This window comes from Squalius cephalus (genome assembly GCF_949319135.1).
Source record: "Squalius cephalus genome assembly, chromosome: 22".
In the NCBI taxonomy this organism is placed as follows: Eukaryota; Metazoa; Chordata; class Actinopteri; order Cypriniformes; family Leuciscidae; genus Squalius; species Squalius cephalus.
The window spans coordinates 26,073,262-26,090,233 of record NC_137143.1 but is presented as its reverse complement, the minus strand read 5'-3'; the positions used below and the strand labels follow the sequence as shown (position 1 = coordinate 26,090,233).

The following is a 16,972-nucleotide window of genomic DNA, read 5'->3' as shown; positions in this document are numbered from 1 at the left end:
CGTCATGAACTTCACAGTGAAAAACGAGGGGAACTCTAGTTGAAGGTTCAAAGATGTCCACTAGAGGGCCTAATGAGCTGATGGAAGCATCTTGTGTTTTTCTATTCCATTTTCATCCTTCAGCTGCTTGGCACAACTCATAAAGCATTTATATAGCATTTTATAGCTAAATTTTGTGTTCCTGAGTGTAGACTGAAAACCTTAAATATGTTCATGTTTTTGTAGTATACAATCCTATGTAAAACATTCTAGATAATTTTATAAACGTGGCTGTCTGTCTTAAGAGACATTCTATAAACTGTTTTATAATCTCTCTGTCAACCGGACATACACACATAGATGCTACCTCTCATGCCATACTTTTTCTCCTATCTAATCATTACAGATATTGAGATTTACTTCAGCTAATGGACAACTCCTTTAATAGTGACTCTTCAGAACTCCTGTTGTTGTTGTTTTTTTTTTTTTTTTTTTTTTTTTTTTGTCAGTTCTAAATATACCCTTTTCTGTTGTTTTTCTCTCATTTAGTTTTTCTCTAAATGTAAAGTCAAAAGAGCACCAACATTCTGAGAAAAGGGAGAAACAATACAGGCATGCAACTTCAACCTAACTGCCAAGTTAGTTCTAGAAAGCTCAGTGAATAAGACCAAATTATGATCTTGTGTAGCCTACAGGCAAATAAATTTAACGTTTCTGCTTGTTCATTCATCTATCTGTGTGTCTTTTTTGAAAAATTTTAGTACCTCTTCATCAACTCCAAACCAGAAATATGTTTCTTTTAAATTTGTATTATACTGGATCTCATTCAGTATTGTTATAAATAATATTAATTGCCAAATGTTAGTATTAATAACAGTCACTAGTAGTATTGGTCACTATTATTCTAGTAAAACAAAACAAAAACCACCCCATGCTGTAGGTGGGAAACAGACTGACCAATTTGCGAATATAGCCTAATTCTGCCATGAGAGTCGCACAGTTTCTTTAACGTAACAATTTCCAACCCCGCTTGTAGCTCTCAAAGTACAAGAGTCTTTTATAAACTCCCGTCTGCGCTCAGAATCGCGTCCACATCACTCACATAAAGGACCTCTTTGAAAGCCCCGCCTATAATTTGAATTCCTAGAATCCGATTGGATACGTTACCTCCTCCTCCTTCATCCATTGGTTGGCGGCGGATCAGTAACAATGTTTAATGCACTATGAGACAGAGTGAGACAGTCAGAGAGAGAAACGCACAGAGGAGGCTGAAGGGACACCGGCACGCCACAGTGCATTTATTCCCGTACCGTTATTGACAGCTGGTTTTTAGTGACAGTCGGATTGGACTGAACACTTTCGGTTGATTTCTACATTTAAACTTTGGACTCTCTTGTGTTTCCTCTTTTCGGTTATTTTCTACTGGGAACTAGACGGATAGCCTCCCGAGGGGCCAGGACGCATTTATCACGGGGATGTCTCACCCCGCATCATTGCAGTATAAGAGGCTGTTCGCGCTGGTGATATCAACGGTTGTGGATGTACATTTTACGCCTGGGACAAGATATCTGTCCTGAAGCGTCTACAGCCTGAGTCCACGAGCGCAGGAGAGTCACTGCATCCTAATCAGCCTCATTGACATTACAAGCGCACTTTTGGGGAGCACTTTATTTTTCCATACAGTCTAGTTGGAGTTTTTCCCACTCATCGGAAAGGTGCATTAAGGATGTAACTCGTCTTTGGTGATGGTTGTGCTTAGACTGGATAGTAGGCTACAGGTAAGTCTGTGTGATGTTTCTCATCATCATTCTGTTTCAAAGTGTCATCCTGGAAGAAAAAAAAAAGAAAGAAAAGATGAGACGACATGTCATATATGCTCCCTGAGCTGCTGGATGCGCACAGTGTCAGTGAGGATGCAACAGCTTATACTCGTATTTATTCAATAAGCGCAGTATAAATAACCATCTAGGATTGTGTTTCATTTTCTCTGCTTTATGCGACTATGTAAGAATTGTATTTAACAGCAGGATTATGCCGGTTAAGAGGCTTATTTCAACGCTTTTGCATTCAAGGGATTGCCTTAAGACAGCAAGGTAGGCTATAGATATGGCATCAGTTAAGCAGCTGTTTCAGGACGCAGGGACACTGAAAGAGATTTGTCCGTTTTTATTTGCTCACCACCTTTATCCATAATTGCGCGTTTGATGCGCGTAACGCTCTTCGTGCCACATGGCGCATCCTCGACGCATTGCTTAGCCTACATGTTGAGAGCAGAATAACACAAACATCCACCTGTGTTTAGTGGTTAAAGAGCTCGACGCATCTCAAGGTTAGATTGACATGCCATTCACGTCGTTCGCCAGGGAATGAGGAATTACGCATTAGAATTACGCGGTCACAGTACAGAGGAAAAAAGCGCATATGTTGAGACACGAGGTGTTTGTTTAAATCATTATGTCAGGATTTACATGATTAAGTGTAATATTACATGCAATACTATGAAATAGAAATGTGTTTTTCTTTTCTTTTTTCCATTACAGGCGAAGAGGCTGGGAAAGGCTATTTCTTTGTGGAAACTGGATTGTGATTATGCCTCCAATGCGCCTGGGCGTTCAGCAGAATATAAATTAGCTGTACAGCCTCACCGTTTGTTGTAAAAACTCAGGATAAAGGGAGCTCTGCGAAGAAAAAAAGCATTTAAGCTTTAAAAAAAAGCCCACATAATGACTTTATACATTTTTTATCATGAATCAGCAGCATGTGTGCTCAGTAATTGAAAGTATAAATTGTGATATTTCTGGGAAGATCAACAGGTCGGAGGCGTAAAACGCATCACAAACCTAAGGCACTCTCACTGAAAGGGATGCATCTTTCTGTTTTCCTTTTCCTACTTTTATGGGCGCAAGCCCTGACGTTGAAAAACTTGAACTACTCAATACCTGAGGAGAAAATTCAAGGCGTCATTGGAAACATTGCCAAGGATGCGGAGCTGGAACTGGGAGAGCAGGGGAAAAAATCCAACTTCAGGGTGTTGGAGAACTCCGCCCCACACCTTATTGATGTGGATCCCGAAAGTGGGCTATTATACACTAAACAGCGGATCGACAGGGAATCACTGTGCAGACAAAACTCCAAGTGCCAGCTCTCTATGGAAGTGTTTGCCAATGACAAGGAGATCTGCATGATTAAAGTTGAGATACAGGACATAAATGACAATGCACCAAGCTTTCCTTCTGATCAGATCGATATTGACATATCTGAGAATGCAGCCCCAGGCACACGTTTCCCCTTGGCTGCTGCCTACGACGCTGACACTAGGGAAAATGGCCTGAAAACATATCAGATCACGCGGGATGATTACAGTATATTCTCTTTGGATGTCAAATCCAGAGGGGACGGAACTAAATTCCCTGAATTGGTTGTTCAGAGGTCCTTAGATCGAGAGGAACGTAGCCATCACACTTTAATTATAACTGCCACAGATGGAGGGGAATATCCCAAATCAGGCACAATGCAAATCAATGTTAAAGTCACTGATTCCAATGACAACAGCCCTGTGTTTGATCAGCCCTCATATGTAGTAGAGGTCCCTGAGAATGCACCCCTAGGCACAGTATTGATAGATTTAAATGCTACAGATACAGATGAAGGCATTAATGGGCAGGTTACTTATTCTTTTAGCTGTTACGTCCCAGACAGGATCAAAGAGTTGTTCTCAATTGACCCCCGAACGGGTGTCATAAAGATTCAGGGTAAAATCGACTTTGAGGAGAACCCAATTATAGAGATTGATGTTCAGGCAAAGGATCAAGGCCCCAACCCAATTCCTGGCCATTGTAAAGTCACTGTTAAAGTGCTTGACAGGAATGACAACTGGCCGTCAATAGGTTTCGTTGCGGTGCGTCAGGGGGCGGTTAGTGAAGCAGCAACTCCAGGGACAGTTATTGCGCTTGTCAGAGTCACAGACAAAGACTCAGGCCGCAATGGGCAGCTCCAGTGTAGGATTTTGGGAAACGTTCCCTTCAAGCTGGAGGAGAACTATGATAACTTCTACACAGTAGTGACTGACAGACCTCTGGACCGGGAGGTAAAAGATGAGTATAACATTTCTATTGTGGCCAAAGACAATGGCAACCCTCCCCTGAACTCAACAAAGTCTTTCACTGTTAAGATTTTAGATGAAAATGACAATGCACCCCGCTTCACAAAAATGGTCTACCTTCTCCAGGTGCCTGAAAACAACATCCCAGGGGAATACCTGGGTTCTGTTCTGGCACATGACCCAGATTTAGGCCAAAACGGTACTGTGTCCTATTCCCTCCTTCCCTCTAATGTAAGCGAGGAATCTATCACGACATATGTTAACATCAAACCGACTGATGGTGCAATTTATGCCCTGAGGAGTTTTAACTATGAACAAACCAAGTATTTCGACTTTAAAGTCCAGGCGAAGGATTCTGGAAACCCTCACCTGGAAAGCAACACCACTGTCCGTGTGAGCGTGCTGGATGTTAATGATAACATTCCTGTAATTGTCCTTCCATTACTTCAGAATGACACTGCTGAGATCCATGTACCTCGGAATGTGGGAGTCGGACACATTATCACCACCGTGAGAGCGGTGGACAACGACTTTGGTGAGAGCGGTCGGCTCACCTATGAGATCTCGGATGGGAATGAGGAACACCTGTTCGAGATTGATTCAGTGACAGGCGAGGTACGGACAGCCCAGCCACTTTGGGAGGAGGTGGCACCTGTTGTGGAGCTCATCATTAAGGTCACTGACCATGGCAAGCCGTCACTTTCCGCCATGGCCAAACTTATCGTCAAAGCCTACTCAGGGCCCTTACCGGAGGGTGAACCGCGCATCAACGCGGAACACCACAACTGGGACATGTCGCTCCCGCTAATAGTAACCCTGAGTATCATCTCGATCATGCTCCTTGCAGCTATGATCACCATCGCAGTCAAGTGCAAACGGGAGAACAAGGAGATCCGCACATACAACTGTCGCATCGCTGAGTACACTCACCCACAACTCGGCAAAGGCAAGAAGAAGAAGCTCAACAAGAATGACATCATGCTGGTGCAGAGCGAAGTGGAGGAACGGGACACCATGAACGTGATGAACGTTGTCAGCAGTCCATCTCTGGCCACCTCGCCCATGTACTTTGACTACCAAACGCGTCTGCCCCTCAGCTCTCCAAGATCAGAGGTCATGTACCTCAAACCCACTGCCAACAACCTCAGCGTTCCTCAAGGACATGTTGGCTGTCACACCAGCTTCACCGGACCTGTTACGAACACCACAGAGACGCCAGTGAACAGGATGTCAATAATACAGGTAGGAAGGACAACTTATATTCTTCTTCCTTATTACCCTCCATCCCCCTCTCATCCTGCTCTGTCTCACTAGGTCAATACAGGAATGGATGAGTAGATGTGTGTGCATACAAAGCAGCGAGGGAATCATAATGTGTGGGGGGGGAGGGGATCACAACCAGTGATATTATGAAACACGAGTCGCTCTCCACTCCTTGCCAGATGCCGAAGAGCACCTTGCTATCGTTTTTTGAAATCTAGCTTTGCTCATATTGTTTCAGGTAATGCGTTAAGAGGAAATTGAGTATGGAACATAACTCTGTTCTGGAGATATTGTTTTGATGTTACCTCTGGTGTGGAGAGATTTGATGCACTGACAGGTTCAGCCCTGAAGGTTTGTTATTTCATAACGGCCATACTGTGATGATTTGCTGCTCTTGCCTAGAATATCTTTCCAGCTACTATATTGCGAATGAATAGAGCTTCAATCAATATGTAGTTTCCTGTGGCGCTTTGAATGTAAGGTTCCTACACTTTGCTTCTTACAATGACAGAACTGATGTTTTCATTTTTTCCCAATACATGGAAATGTGTTTTCATACAACGTAATGTAATTTTTCTTGACCTCAAACATTTCAATTTTCAGTCTAAACCTAACACCCTTAACGTTTTACTTATTCAGCAGGTTTGTCACCTTCATAGTCAAGAACGTTATGAGAATCCTCTCTCTATTAAAGATGTTCAGACCGCATTTCACCACAAGAAAGAAAGAGCTTTCCCAGATTTTCCTCATTCCTTGCTAATGCGTCTTTGTGTGGAGCGATTTGGTTAAGCCAGTGACAACTTATGTGTGTCTGTGCTGCTAAGCCAGTTTAAAGTCATTTGAAATCTGTCGTGTCAGATGAGGCTAAAGTCACCTCTTTAAACTCTGTGCATCAGGTGTGCATGTGTGTGCAGCAACTGAGATTACAGCTGGCAAAAAATTAATTTAGCTCTCTCTCTCTTGCTTTATTTTATATACATATTTCGTTGTAGTATTTCTACTTAGGATTGTCTTTTGTAGTTAACTCTCTGCTGAATGTGTATACTATCACATGTTGCTTTTGCTCATATTTAGGGTTAGTGATTTGAACAAACCTCCAACATTAAGTATTTAACTTTGGCGCAAAACTCATCCCACAGTGTTGCTATAGAAATGAAGTAAACAACCACCCAGAGCACATTAGCATTGTGGCTAACTGAAGCATTGTGTTTTTGTGGATAAGCATGAATTTGTGAGAGCAAGTATTGATAGTAAAGAGCATGTTATTCTCAACAGAGCATCTTGAATTATATTATGCATGTTTTGAATGGGTATCTTGTGTGATTAACATTCTCTAGATCTGTGTGTTTGCTTCTGCGTGTGTCTGTTCATGATTGTGTGAGTGAGTGTGTTGCTATTCATTGCTATTCATTGCATCCCAGCTGCAGGTCAGAGGTCAGAGTGAGGCCCATTATTCTGGGCCCTTTATTAATAAGCAGAATAACTGCAGACAGAGGCTTCATCAAATCACAGACTCAGGCACTACAGCATAGATACATGCTCTTCTCTCTCACTACCATCACTCTGTCACTGAAAACAAACAAGTCCCAAAACACATACATAGAGTGCATGCTGTGTTTACACAGATCCATACAGTACAGGATATACTCTCCATTATTTACAGCAGAAGTGTGGCAGGAGGCAGATCTGCTATCCTGTTACTGAGCCCGTAAAACAATCTGGCTCTCCTCTCCTCTGGCCCGGAACAGAGAGAGAGAGAGAGAGAGTGGGATTAAAAGAGAGCCATAGAAATGTGAATCCCAGTTGAGAGGTTATACATTTTTTTAGAAATCTCTCCCTTTCCAGTCCCTGTCGATCGATGTGTCCAGGGGGCTGTCATCTGTATCTGTCATCAGAGCTAGAAGATAGCCTGAAAGGTGAAAATAAATGGACATATAAACAAATATATAAATACAAGCTCACACAGTCCCCACTGCTTGCCACACAGCTGCACAAGGGAATTGTAAATGCTTTCCATCAGTCCCGGCGACAACAAGAGGGTAAGACCCGGGGCTCCGTAATGGTGTTTTATAATAACTGATCCAGAGGTTGCGAACAGCTGGCCGTTGAAGTAATACGTCTGAAATGAAAAGAGGTTTAGGGTCAATTACAGCGCCAGGGCTGTCTGCTCTCAGAAAGCACAACAGAATGAGGGGTATAATTCGATTGTCCGAGAAAAGTTTCCTGGATAAACGGATGTAATAACGTTTAATTGCACCACAGGCGTCCAAATCTATTACTTAATGGCGAAGAGAGGTTTAAGAAAATTTTCAGTGGTCGAGATCAGGGGATTTTCCTTTTTTTTTTCCACCTAGAGAGCATTTAATATTCGTCCTCATGTTTTAAACATACTTAACCTCAGATCTAAGGCCAGAAAAAAAGCTAAGATTTATTTGCAGACGCTTTGTTAAATCCTTTTTTTTTTTTAAAAACACACTCAGGAAAATGAATTCCCTTGCTTTATTTGGGCTTAACTTGCTGTTAAAGTAAAGATAATGTTTTTACTGTTACTTACCTTAGTTTGAGAGAGTAGAAATGTGTGTGAGAATGAGCCAGAGGCTGCTGTGAGCATCAGCATTGGTGATCCAGGCTATAAAAGTGTCCCCAAGGTGGCGACAGTCTGCCTTCAGTTCAGAGTACTGTGAGCACATAGCAAAGCGAATGAGGCTTGATTTGAATGCACATGCAGTGTTAGCTTTCAAATTTATGTATTTTTTCTCTATGCGTGTCAATGTAATGATGCTTATGAAGTGAAAATTGCATGCAATTTAAAATCTTTTGATGCTTTCATCTGTTTGTTTATCCTAAATAGAGAGGTCAAATGAGTCACTTAAGGTCAAACCGGTAAGGCAGGAGTAGCAATTCATGTAGCGCTGGGGGAGGGCACACACTCCAGTTGTAAAGGTCAGCGGTTGGAGGGAGTTTGCTACTGGACAATAGTGATGCCTCTCCAGGGATTGTCCGTCTGAGTTGTTTCTTTCCATTAAATGCACTTAATGCAGAAAGAGAGGAGTGGAAAATAGATGACAACAGATCACGCTGTTGAGTAACTGCCTTGATATGAGGGCTGTAGTTGTGCTTGTGGCATAATGTTGTTGTGTCGTGCAGTGAAGTCGCAGTGTTTCATGGAGATTGGGTTTCTGTCAACTTGTTTTTGCAAAATTGTGCGATAAAAGCAGCTGTCAGGTAATCAGATTGCTGCACGAGCTCTAAATGTATTGCTTTGGGAACTGAAGCGAAATACTGTCAAATGGCAAGGCATGAGACTGAGAGTCAATGTCTGACAATCTGTTTAGTGCCCTCTTTCACTCTCTCTCTCTCTCTCTCTCTCTCTCTCTCTCTCTCTCACTGTGTGTGTGTTTTGCAGTGGGACAGCAGGAGTGTGAGCACAGTCATGCATGCTAATGGTTCTGTCCTTCCATGCTGCATTATACGATACATTGTGTGTGTGTGTGCAGTGTGGGAGGGGGGATTAGTGTGTGTGTGTGTGTGTGTGTGTGTATGTGTGCTGGCAAATTGAGTCATAACAATTCCCCTTGATGAGTGTAACAGCCCATTGTTTGTCCTTCAAGTTCTCTTCTCTTCTCTTCTCTTCTCTTCTCTTCTCTTCTCTTCTCTTCTCTTCTCTTCTCTTCTCTTCTCTTCTCTTCTCTTCTCTTCTCACTTGTAGAGAAGAGGCTTAGAGATTTTCATCTGACAACATTAAATTGCAATTTCTGCTATACTTCAGTGGAACGAGTCTATAGAAAAAAGTAATTGTAAAGAAAGATGCATTTTCTCCCCTTTAAGCCTGAGCAATAGAGCATTTGTTTATGGTTCTGAGTTAAAGACAAAAGACTGAGAGAGAGAGAGGAAAGATAATCATGACAGTTTTAAGAGGTGTTTTTTTTTCTTTTCATTTTTCTGCCCCAGCTTGTCCTTCTTTAGCTCTTGCGTATTAAATTTGTTCTTTCTTCTGCCCTTGGTGTCTTGTTCATATTTTCAGATGGCGTTTTTGCGCTGAATTATTGATAGCCGGTTTTGATATACGCGCGTGATCGATGTGTTCTGCAGTATATGAGGGAAATCTAAACAGTACTTGTCTGCTAGGCTTAAACGGTGCACATGAGACCCTATACAGTAAATCCTGCCTTTGTTTGTTTGATTTCTCCAGCTTTAGTCCTTCTAGAGTTGCAGGGGTTTTATTTCTTTACCTCGTGATTTGTGTGGCTGTTTATTGCGCGCGTGTGTGTTACGCACTCATCCGATCCTCTGCTATATTTACCGGCTCATTAATAAATGATCAGATTTAACAGAACAAGACAAGACCAGAATGCCACGATAAACGTCTGAAATTTCTCTCACTACTCCATGTTAACAGCAGAGAGCGTCGCCACAAAACCTCACTTTTTAAAATCATATTTCAGAGAATGTGTTCACATTTTGGATAAATGTTGTTCATAAGAATGCCTTCTTCTGAAATAGATTGATGCACAACCATCTATGTCGCACAAGTAGACACCATATTTGACAAGTTTTTTTGTATTCATCTGTGAAGAAGCCTTGGGTTTCAAGTGGTTTAGATACAGATTAGAAGAAGGATTGAGATTAGCCCAGTTCTTCGGGAGATGAAAATCAATCCTGCAAAGCCAGAAACAACAAAAAAATCCATCCGTCTGTCCTCCCCTCCCTTCCTCCTTCACGTGGTCGCTGAGTTTCTTTGGGTGCGCTGGAGTGTGTCAAAACCTCGGCATGAAAAATGTAGCAGGGAGGGTGAAAAGATCTCTGTCGTTTTTTGGCACTCATTTATGTGATTAATTACTGCAAAGCTGAAGTGTATAGATATGTGTATAATAGCAGAGACATTTGTTGAACTGCATATATAATGTATGGCAATTCTGGAAATCCAAGTAATGCCGTTGAATTATTTATTGAGTTGTATACTTAATAACCCAGCTCCGTCCACCCTGCGTGGATTTGGAATCCCAGACCCGTTTGGGAACCAGCGGGCCGAGGCCATTAATAACTCATAAACGCATTCGTAATTTCACCCCGCCTTTGTACAGTTCCGCTTGAACGATGGAATTAATCATGAGAAAGTCATTGTGCCGGAGTCGTTGGGCTAGATTGACGACGTGGCTTCAAATGCACAGACGAATGAATGAACGATACATATGGTTTTGAGAAATGAACGGATATGAGAGGTTGTCGGATTTCTTCCTATTCTTTTTCGTGACCAAATACATCTTATCTAAGTGAATTTGGAGCCAGAGACACTGCTATAGTTTACAGTGTTCCAAGTGTGCTGATATTTCATATTTTGTCAAACTGTAGGCCCTGTGAACATTCAGAAAAGAAACTTAAATATCTTATAATTCAAATAAATCTTTAAACACTTTATTTTTAGGATGCTTAAAAGCGAGAATTGTATATATCCTACATAAAATGAAATTGTTAGCAAACTTTTTTGCATAATTTGAAAATTAAATAAAGAAGCTTGATTGAACTTGTTTAGGAGACTTTTGTCTCCTAAACAAGTACATTTTCTTTTGAGAACATTTGTTAGGATTTATTTGTTGGTGTGAAAACGATGCCACAAGTGTGAGGCAGTTTTTGAAACATTTATAAATAATTTTCTCATAAATATTGAAGTGGTTTATGATTATTTCAGACTTTGTTTAGATAATTTTATGCTTTTAATAATTCATTTTTTTAATGATGGATTTTCATATTTTAAGATTGAAAGTCTGAGTCTGGGACAAGAGCTGTGTTGATCTAGGAGAGTCGTGTAGTTTGAGATGTTAGTTTTGTCATTTTTGCACAGGGTTGCAAGTAATGCTCCCATAGTGCAGAGGTTATTTAATTACTTAAGCAAGCACCAAAACCTAAAGTGTTAAATGTGAAAAAGATAAATAATCCAGCAAATGTTATAAGACCACAAGATTTGACCCTTGAGGCAGAAAACATTGAGGCACTTAAACTAATTTGCTTGGTCAATGGAAAGGAACTCATTGAAGGACATACTGTATTGGTGTGGAACATCCTAAACTGTTTTATGTTCAAGTTTTTAAAGAGTTTGGAGTTTGTTTGAACTATACCTGCATTAAAATGTTCTTTCTCTCTATTGATTTCACAGTAAACGCCATGTTCCTCTTTCCTTGCCCACAAGGATGTTGCACGATGGGATGTTTGGGAAACAAGTCCTAGTTACTCACTGTCAATATTTGTTGCAGTAATGGCTAAAGCTAGCCTTGCTAACGCTTCAAGGCATTGGCGTTGGAGTTGCTGTCAAAGGTTTGGTTGCTTATGTGCTTGTTTGTTTTGGATGGTAGGATAATCTAACCCTGATGTACATGGTTTAGACTGTGTCAGTGATGTCGGGCAGAGTGACGCCCACATTTCAGATGGCTTATGGTTGTGTGTACTCTCTCTCTCTCTCTCTCTCTCTCTCTCTCTCTCTCTCTCTCTCTCTCTCTCTCTCTCTCTCTCTCTCTCTCTCTCTCTCTCTCTCTTTTCTGGCACCATTTTCCAGCTAGCCTTTTTAGCCATGTGGCGCTTAGATTTTGAGATGAGACACTCAATCAGACAAGTGCTCTTTAATTAGAAACAAAAACATCATCTGCATGTTTAAATGATGCGGATGCTAAGCTAGCAGTCTGCTAGGTTACATGTGTCAAATGGCTGACCTTTGCCATTGTTCCTTCACTCTGAATGCTGGAGCAACTTGTAAATAGTTGATGCAACAATGTGGCGGCTAAACACAAAGTCAAATCAAATTACAAGTCCTTAATAAAAGAATCCAACACTGACAGGGGAACAAATAATTGAACACATGGCGTAAGTTTGTGCTGGATGTAATGAATTAAATGAAATCCTACACACAAGTGTATAATGAAAGACTACATTCAAATAGTAACAGAATAGATTAGATCTGTTTTAGTGCTTTTGCTTTGAGTTGTGCTCTTTTTCTTTTTCTACATAAACATGCAGTAGAGAGATGATTTAACTTAAAAAAAAAGGGGTTAATTGTGAAAAGACATTCAGGTGTTACATTTTTTTGCAATGTCTTTTAAATTGATTTTGATTGTCTGATTCTATTTATTTTATCTCGATGTATCTTTTCTGTATGTCTTTGTAAAGCGCTTTGAGATGCAACTTTTAAAGGCGCTATATAAAATAAAGTTTATTATTATATCATTATTATTAATAAAAGTTGCCATATTTGATATTTACTTCAATTGCTATGGTTACAGGTGTTCACATATAGACAGAAAATGGGTCTCATTCACTAATACTTGCGTGGATTATTCGTATCTATATGCACAGAACCATTTGAGAAAAAATTCTGGTTACACTTTATTTTACCGTATTTAGTTTACTTACAGTGTACTTCCCCAAGAATGTACTGGTAATATAATGTAACTATATAAATGTGTATATATATATATATATATATATATATACCGTATGTTACATATACTATATGTAACATGGGTTAAGTTTAGGTTTAGGGGTAGGTTCAGGGTTAGTATAGGCTAACTACTGTATAAGCCAGTTATTGTAATTGCTATAATAAGTACATAGTATGTACATGCGGGAAAGGACTGTAAAATAAAGTGCTACCAAATTTCCTCCTAATTCACAACTCATGCCTACACACATGATTGTTTCCCTAAATTCCCTAAGTTCTGGTGTTAATGAATGTAGAGTATTCTAAATGAGCAACTATGTAAGGTTAGTAATTTACATAAATCACATCCAAACCGTTCCCATATAAAATCTTTTAGAGTTTCTTCACTCTCAGCAAACATATGGTTTCAGTTCAGTTGTTCCTTTATTTTAAAAGAATCACGAAAATGATTGAGACCCAATATTCGAACCACTACTGCAAGATAATTGAATGAACAGGGAAACCGCGAGTCACACCTGTTAGTAAATGTGGTTGTCAAATCCAGACTTTGTAGCCAAAGAAAACAGCAGCAACTTGCTTCTAAATTCTACTCTCAATCAATGCAAACAGATCGTTTTCTCTTCATATTCACGGCAAAAACACACACAGCTGTCTGTTGCAGCGCGTTTGGCCACAGGGAAGCGAGTCCTCACAGCTCTCTGCTGCGTCCTTTCTCTGTGTGTCAGAAATCATGGAGCATTGTTCAATCACAAGCTGTGCTTTCAAGCACCATCTCTCCTTTTATTATGTGCAGATTGCGTCAGTTCCCCTGCAGGGCCACTCTAGACCCCGAAGGGTTCTTGGAATACTTCCCACGGGGCTACTTCTGCTAAACTGTTTAAATGGCAGTATCCACTTAAGGATGTTTGTTTGCTTCTCTTTTATTTACTTCTTTCATTTTCTTCTTTTCCCCTGGTTTATTTATCAAAAGACAAAGTTCCTACATTAGCATTATATTTCACAGAGCACACATCTGGGAATTTACATGTAGATGCTGTAGAAGGTAACGCTAAAAACGGCATCCTGTTTCAAAGTCAAACGATGGGGAACATGTTTTATTAAGTGTTGGCAGTTGTCCAATCAACAGATCTTTTTTTCTTTCAACAGATGTTTTCTCAGGTACATTATCACAGTGGGAATTGTGGCCTTTTTTTTCTGGGAAATAAAGAGAGATCCATTTTCCACCTCCTATCCTTCTTCTTTTTCTCGCATCATGTCGTTTTACAGTTTGAGGAACTCTTTGCAAATTTCCAACGGACATCTTGCAGGTTGCCAACGCACTTGTCCTGATGTCTTAAATGTTGTCAGAGAAAATAGGTAATTAAAGAATTCCCGGTAGTAGCATAAACAATAATTTGGCGCAGCTCTCGTCCGCCTCAGGGTGTTGTTCGAACAAGTTCTTCGTACTCCTCTCAAATCTTATTCCTCATGCTATCCACTAGCTTTAGTGAAATACCTAAAGATAGCTCCTGGCTCTAGGCCTGTCTTTCCAGTGAGGTGTTGGGCACAGAGATGATGGCTCTCTTTCGAGATATCGGATTGCCATGTGACAGGACCGGCTGGTAACATAAACCCTGCATCTGTGGCCCGGTCAAGTTTAATGAGTGAGCTTGTCAGCACTCATGTTTTGTACACAGTCTTATCTGTCTACAGTTACATCTTTTCACCTGCAGCTCTGCACTGATGGGCTGAAGGCTGTCAGCATCTAAATAAAATGGCTGGCGGTTTACATGGGGCTCTTATTTCTGTTTGTTTTTCTTAATCCTAGTAAATACAATGTGAACATGCTTGACTGACAAAAACCTTCTATTTGTTTATGGTCTGTTTTTTTCTCTCTCTATTTCTCTGTCTGTGAGGGTGATGTCCTTACCTGTATGCTTGGGTTCAATAATGCAGCCTTCAAGCAGAGACATACAGTAAGAAATATTTATAAGTTGACAGGTGACAGAATTCTAATAGGAAAATGAATGGGAGAGATATCAACGCTGGAGGCTGTAGGAATGGAAGTTCTGCCTTTTCATTATTTTATTTTATTTTATTTTATTTGCTGTAGAACACCAGTTTACTTTAGCCAGAGTGTGATTTGTCAGATTTGATTTGCTAATTCGAAATATGTTATTGAAAATATAACATAATAGAAAAACAGTTTTGGAGATTCTAGTCTTTCCTCATTCAAGTACACTCTCAGAAAAAAATGGTACAAAAGCTTTCACTGGGACGGTACCCTTTTTTAAAAAAGGTTCCAATGTACCATTTAGGTACCAATATGCACCTTTAAGGTACTAATGTGCACTATTTGGGTAAAGCAGTTCTACTCTCTTTTTCTTTGCTTCATTTCTTTTTGCTTGCTTTTTCAAAAATATGAATACGCCCAACTGTATTCATACCAAAATCCTTTTAACAGTAGATTCTTGCATTCATCTTTTAATTGAATCAGTGTACAAGATGCTGGTATATTATGAAACATTTACTTTTGCATAGAACTCAGGCAGATAATGTTGAACTTTTAATGGCTGTTCATCAGTTTAGTATAGTAGACAAATGCAAAGTTTCTGAAAGTTGATTGTAAATCAATGCCGCACTCAAGTATCTGTATTGTATGGCAGCACTTAAACACCTGACCAAAGATTACCGTATAGCCATCCACTTATATTTACAAAAACAGTATATCAAAACATGCTCAAGTTACAAGCAAATATCGAAATGAATGTCTTGAAGGCCGCCCCATCTTCCGTCTTTAAGAGAGGCATCATTGGCGCCCTTTTAAAGTTAGATCAATCCACAGTCTCTGAACAATTGATTGATCCAAAGAGTGAGAGGTTCATAAAGGGCCGATCCAGTCGGAGAGTTGTTTTCTAAGAGACCACTAACACACTTGGAGCTGATAATTACAGCCTCGCTTTCTCTTACATGCTCTCTCTATGCTTTTGTCATTTCACATCAGAAGTGCAATGGCTCATGTCGCTGACAACTAAATCCAAATTTCGGACAATTAGATTATCTTGTCACCATACAGTAGCAAACTTCACACCTTTTCATCAATTGATTTTGTTAATAAATGAAGTGGTGCTCTCAAAATCTGTTGCCTCCATTCTGAGCCGGATCTAAGGTCAGTGCATATTCAGGGCTTAGAGCTGCCTTTCTGACTGGTTGTTTTTAAAGGGATAGCTCACCCAAAAATGAAGAACACAAATGAAGATACTTGGTGTGTTTTTGTCAATACAATAAAAGTCAACCCCTTTGATTTTCATTGTATTGGTACTGTTGATACATTCATCAAAATATCTTCTTTTGGAACAACACGAGGGCGAGTATATGAGATAATTTAAAGATAAAAGGATAAAAGTAAATTTGGAAGGGTAAACTATAATTGTTGGATTTTAAGTTTGTAAAGTTCATATCTCAATAAAAGAGGTTTGCAAGTACTGCAAATGTCCTGGCTTGTCTTAAAGCTTAAAGCATCAAAATCCTCAAGCACATCTATATATTTTTATGTCTGGATAGACCGTAAAAAAGCGAACAGGGTTAATATCTCTGGTGTTGACTGTAGAACGTAACGCTAAACGATAATTTATACAAGCTTCAATAATGATATTGTAATTTATGCCGATAGTCAAAAGTCTATCTTGTCTTAATTATAGAACATAATTACAGCCCTAAACGGATTTAATAGTGACAAAAATGATCAGACATGAAAACCAGTAAAGACAAGTTGAGAAGAAGAAAAAAAGATTTGTTCAGGCCGGAATCCTGATGAGAAACCACCATGATGATGAGTCTAACAAAGGAGTCAGTGTTTTCACAACAAACAAAAGGTATAGCAAAGCCAAAAGCGGAGGTCACATTCAGAAAGAAAAAGAAAAAAAACTCATATGGAATTTTATTCAGAACTGTTGGGAAGGCGAGTGGAGAAGTCAATCATTCCTCTTTATAGGAAGAAAAGATTGGAGGGCAGAAAGGAGAGAGAAATCTATTGACTCAGTTCCTTTAGCTCTCTCAATCTCCCGTTTGAAGGTGGAAATTTAAGCGCGTTTGAAGGCAAGGTCGGCCGAGTTTATAGCTTTAGATTATGCAATTGTTTCTTCAGGGGTTTGCTGATTAATTCCATACTCTGGCTGACAGGTTCTTAATGCACAGCAGACAGGGCTGCATCGGGACGT

The 16,972-nt window shown here is 40.0% G+C and overlaps 1 protein-coding gene across 1 annotated transcript in view; it reads left to right on the top strand.

Moving 5' to 3' along the window:
* Positions 1-1,214: 1,214 nt before the first annotated feature.
* The window catches only part of pcdh17 (protocadherin 17), a 75,095-nt gene continuing 59,337 nt past the window's right edge, over positions 1,215-16,972 (top strand). Inside the window, exons 1-2 of the mRNA XM_079856727.1 lie at positions 1,215-1,757; positions 2,520-5,323. Of these exons, the coding sequence (XP_079712853.1) occupies positions 2,843-5,323 (2,481 nt within the window). The 5' untranslated portion in view covers positions 1,215-1,757; positions 2,520-2,842. The remainder of the gene's footprint in view (positions 1,758-2,519; positions 5,324-16,972) is intronic.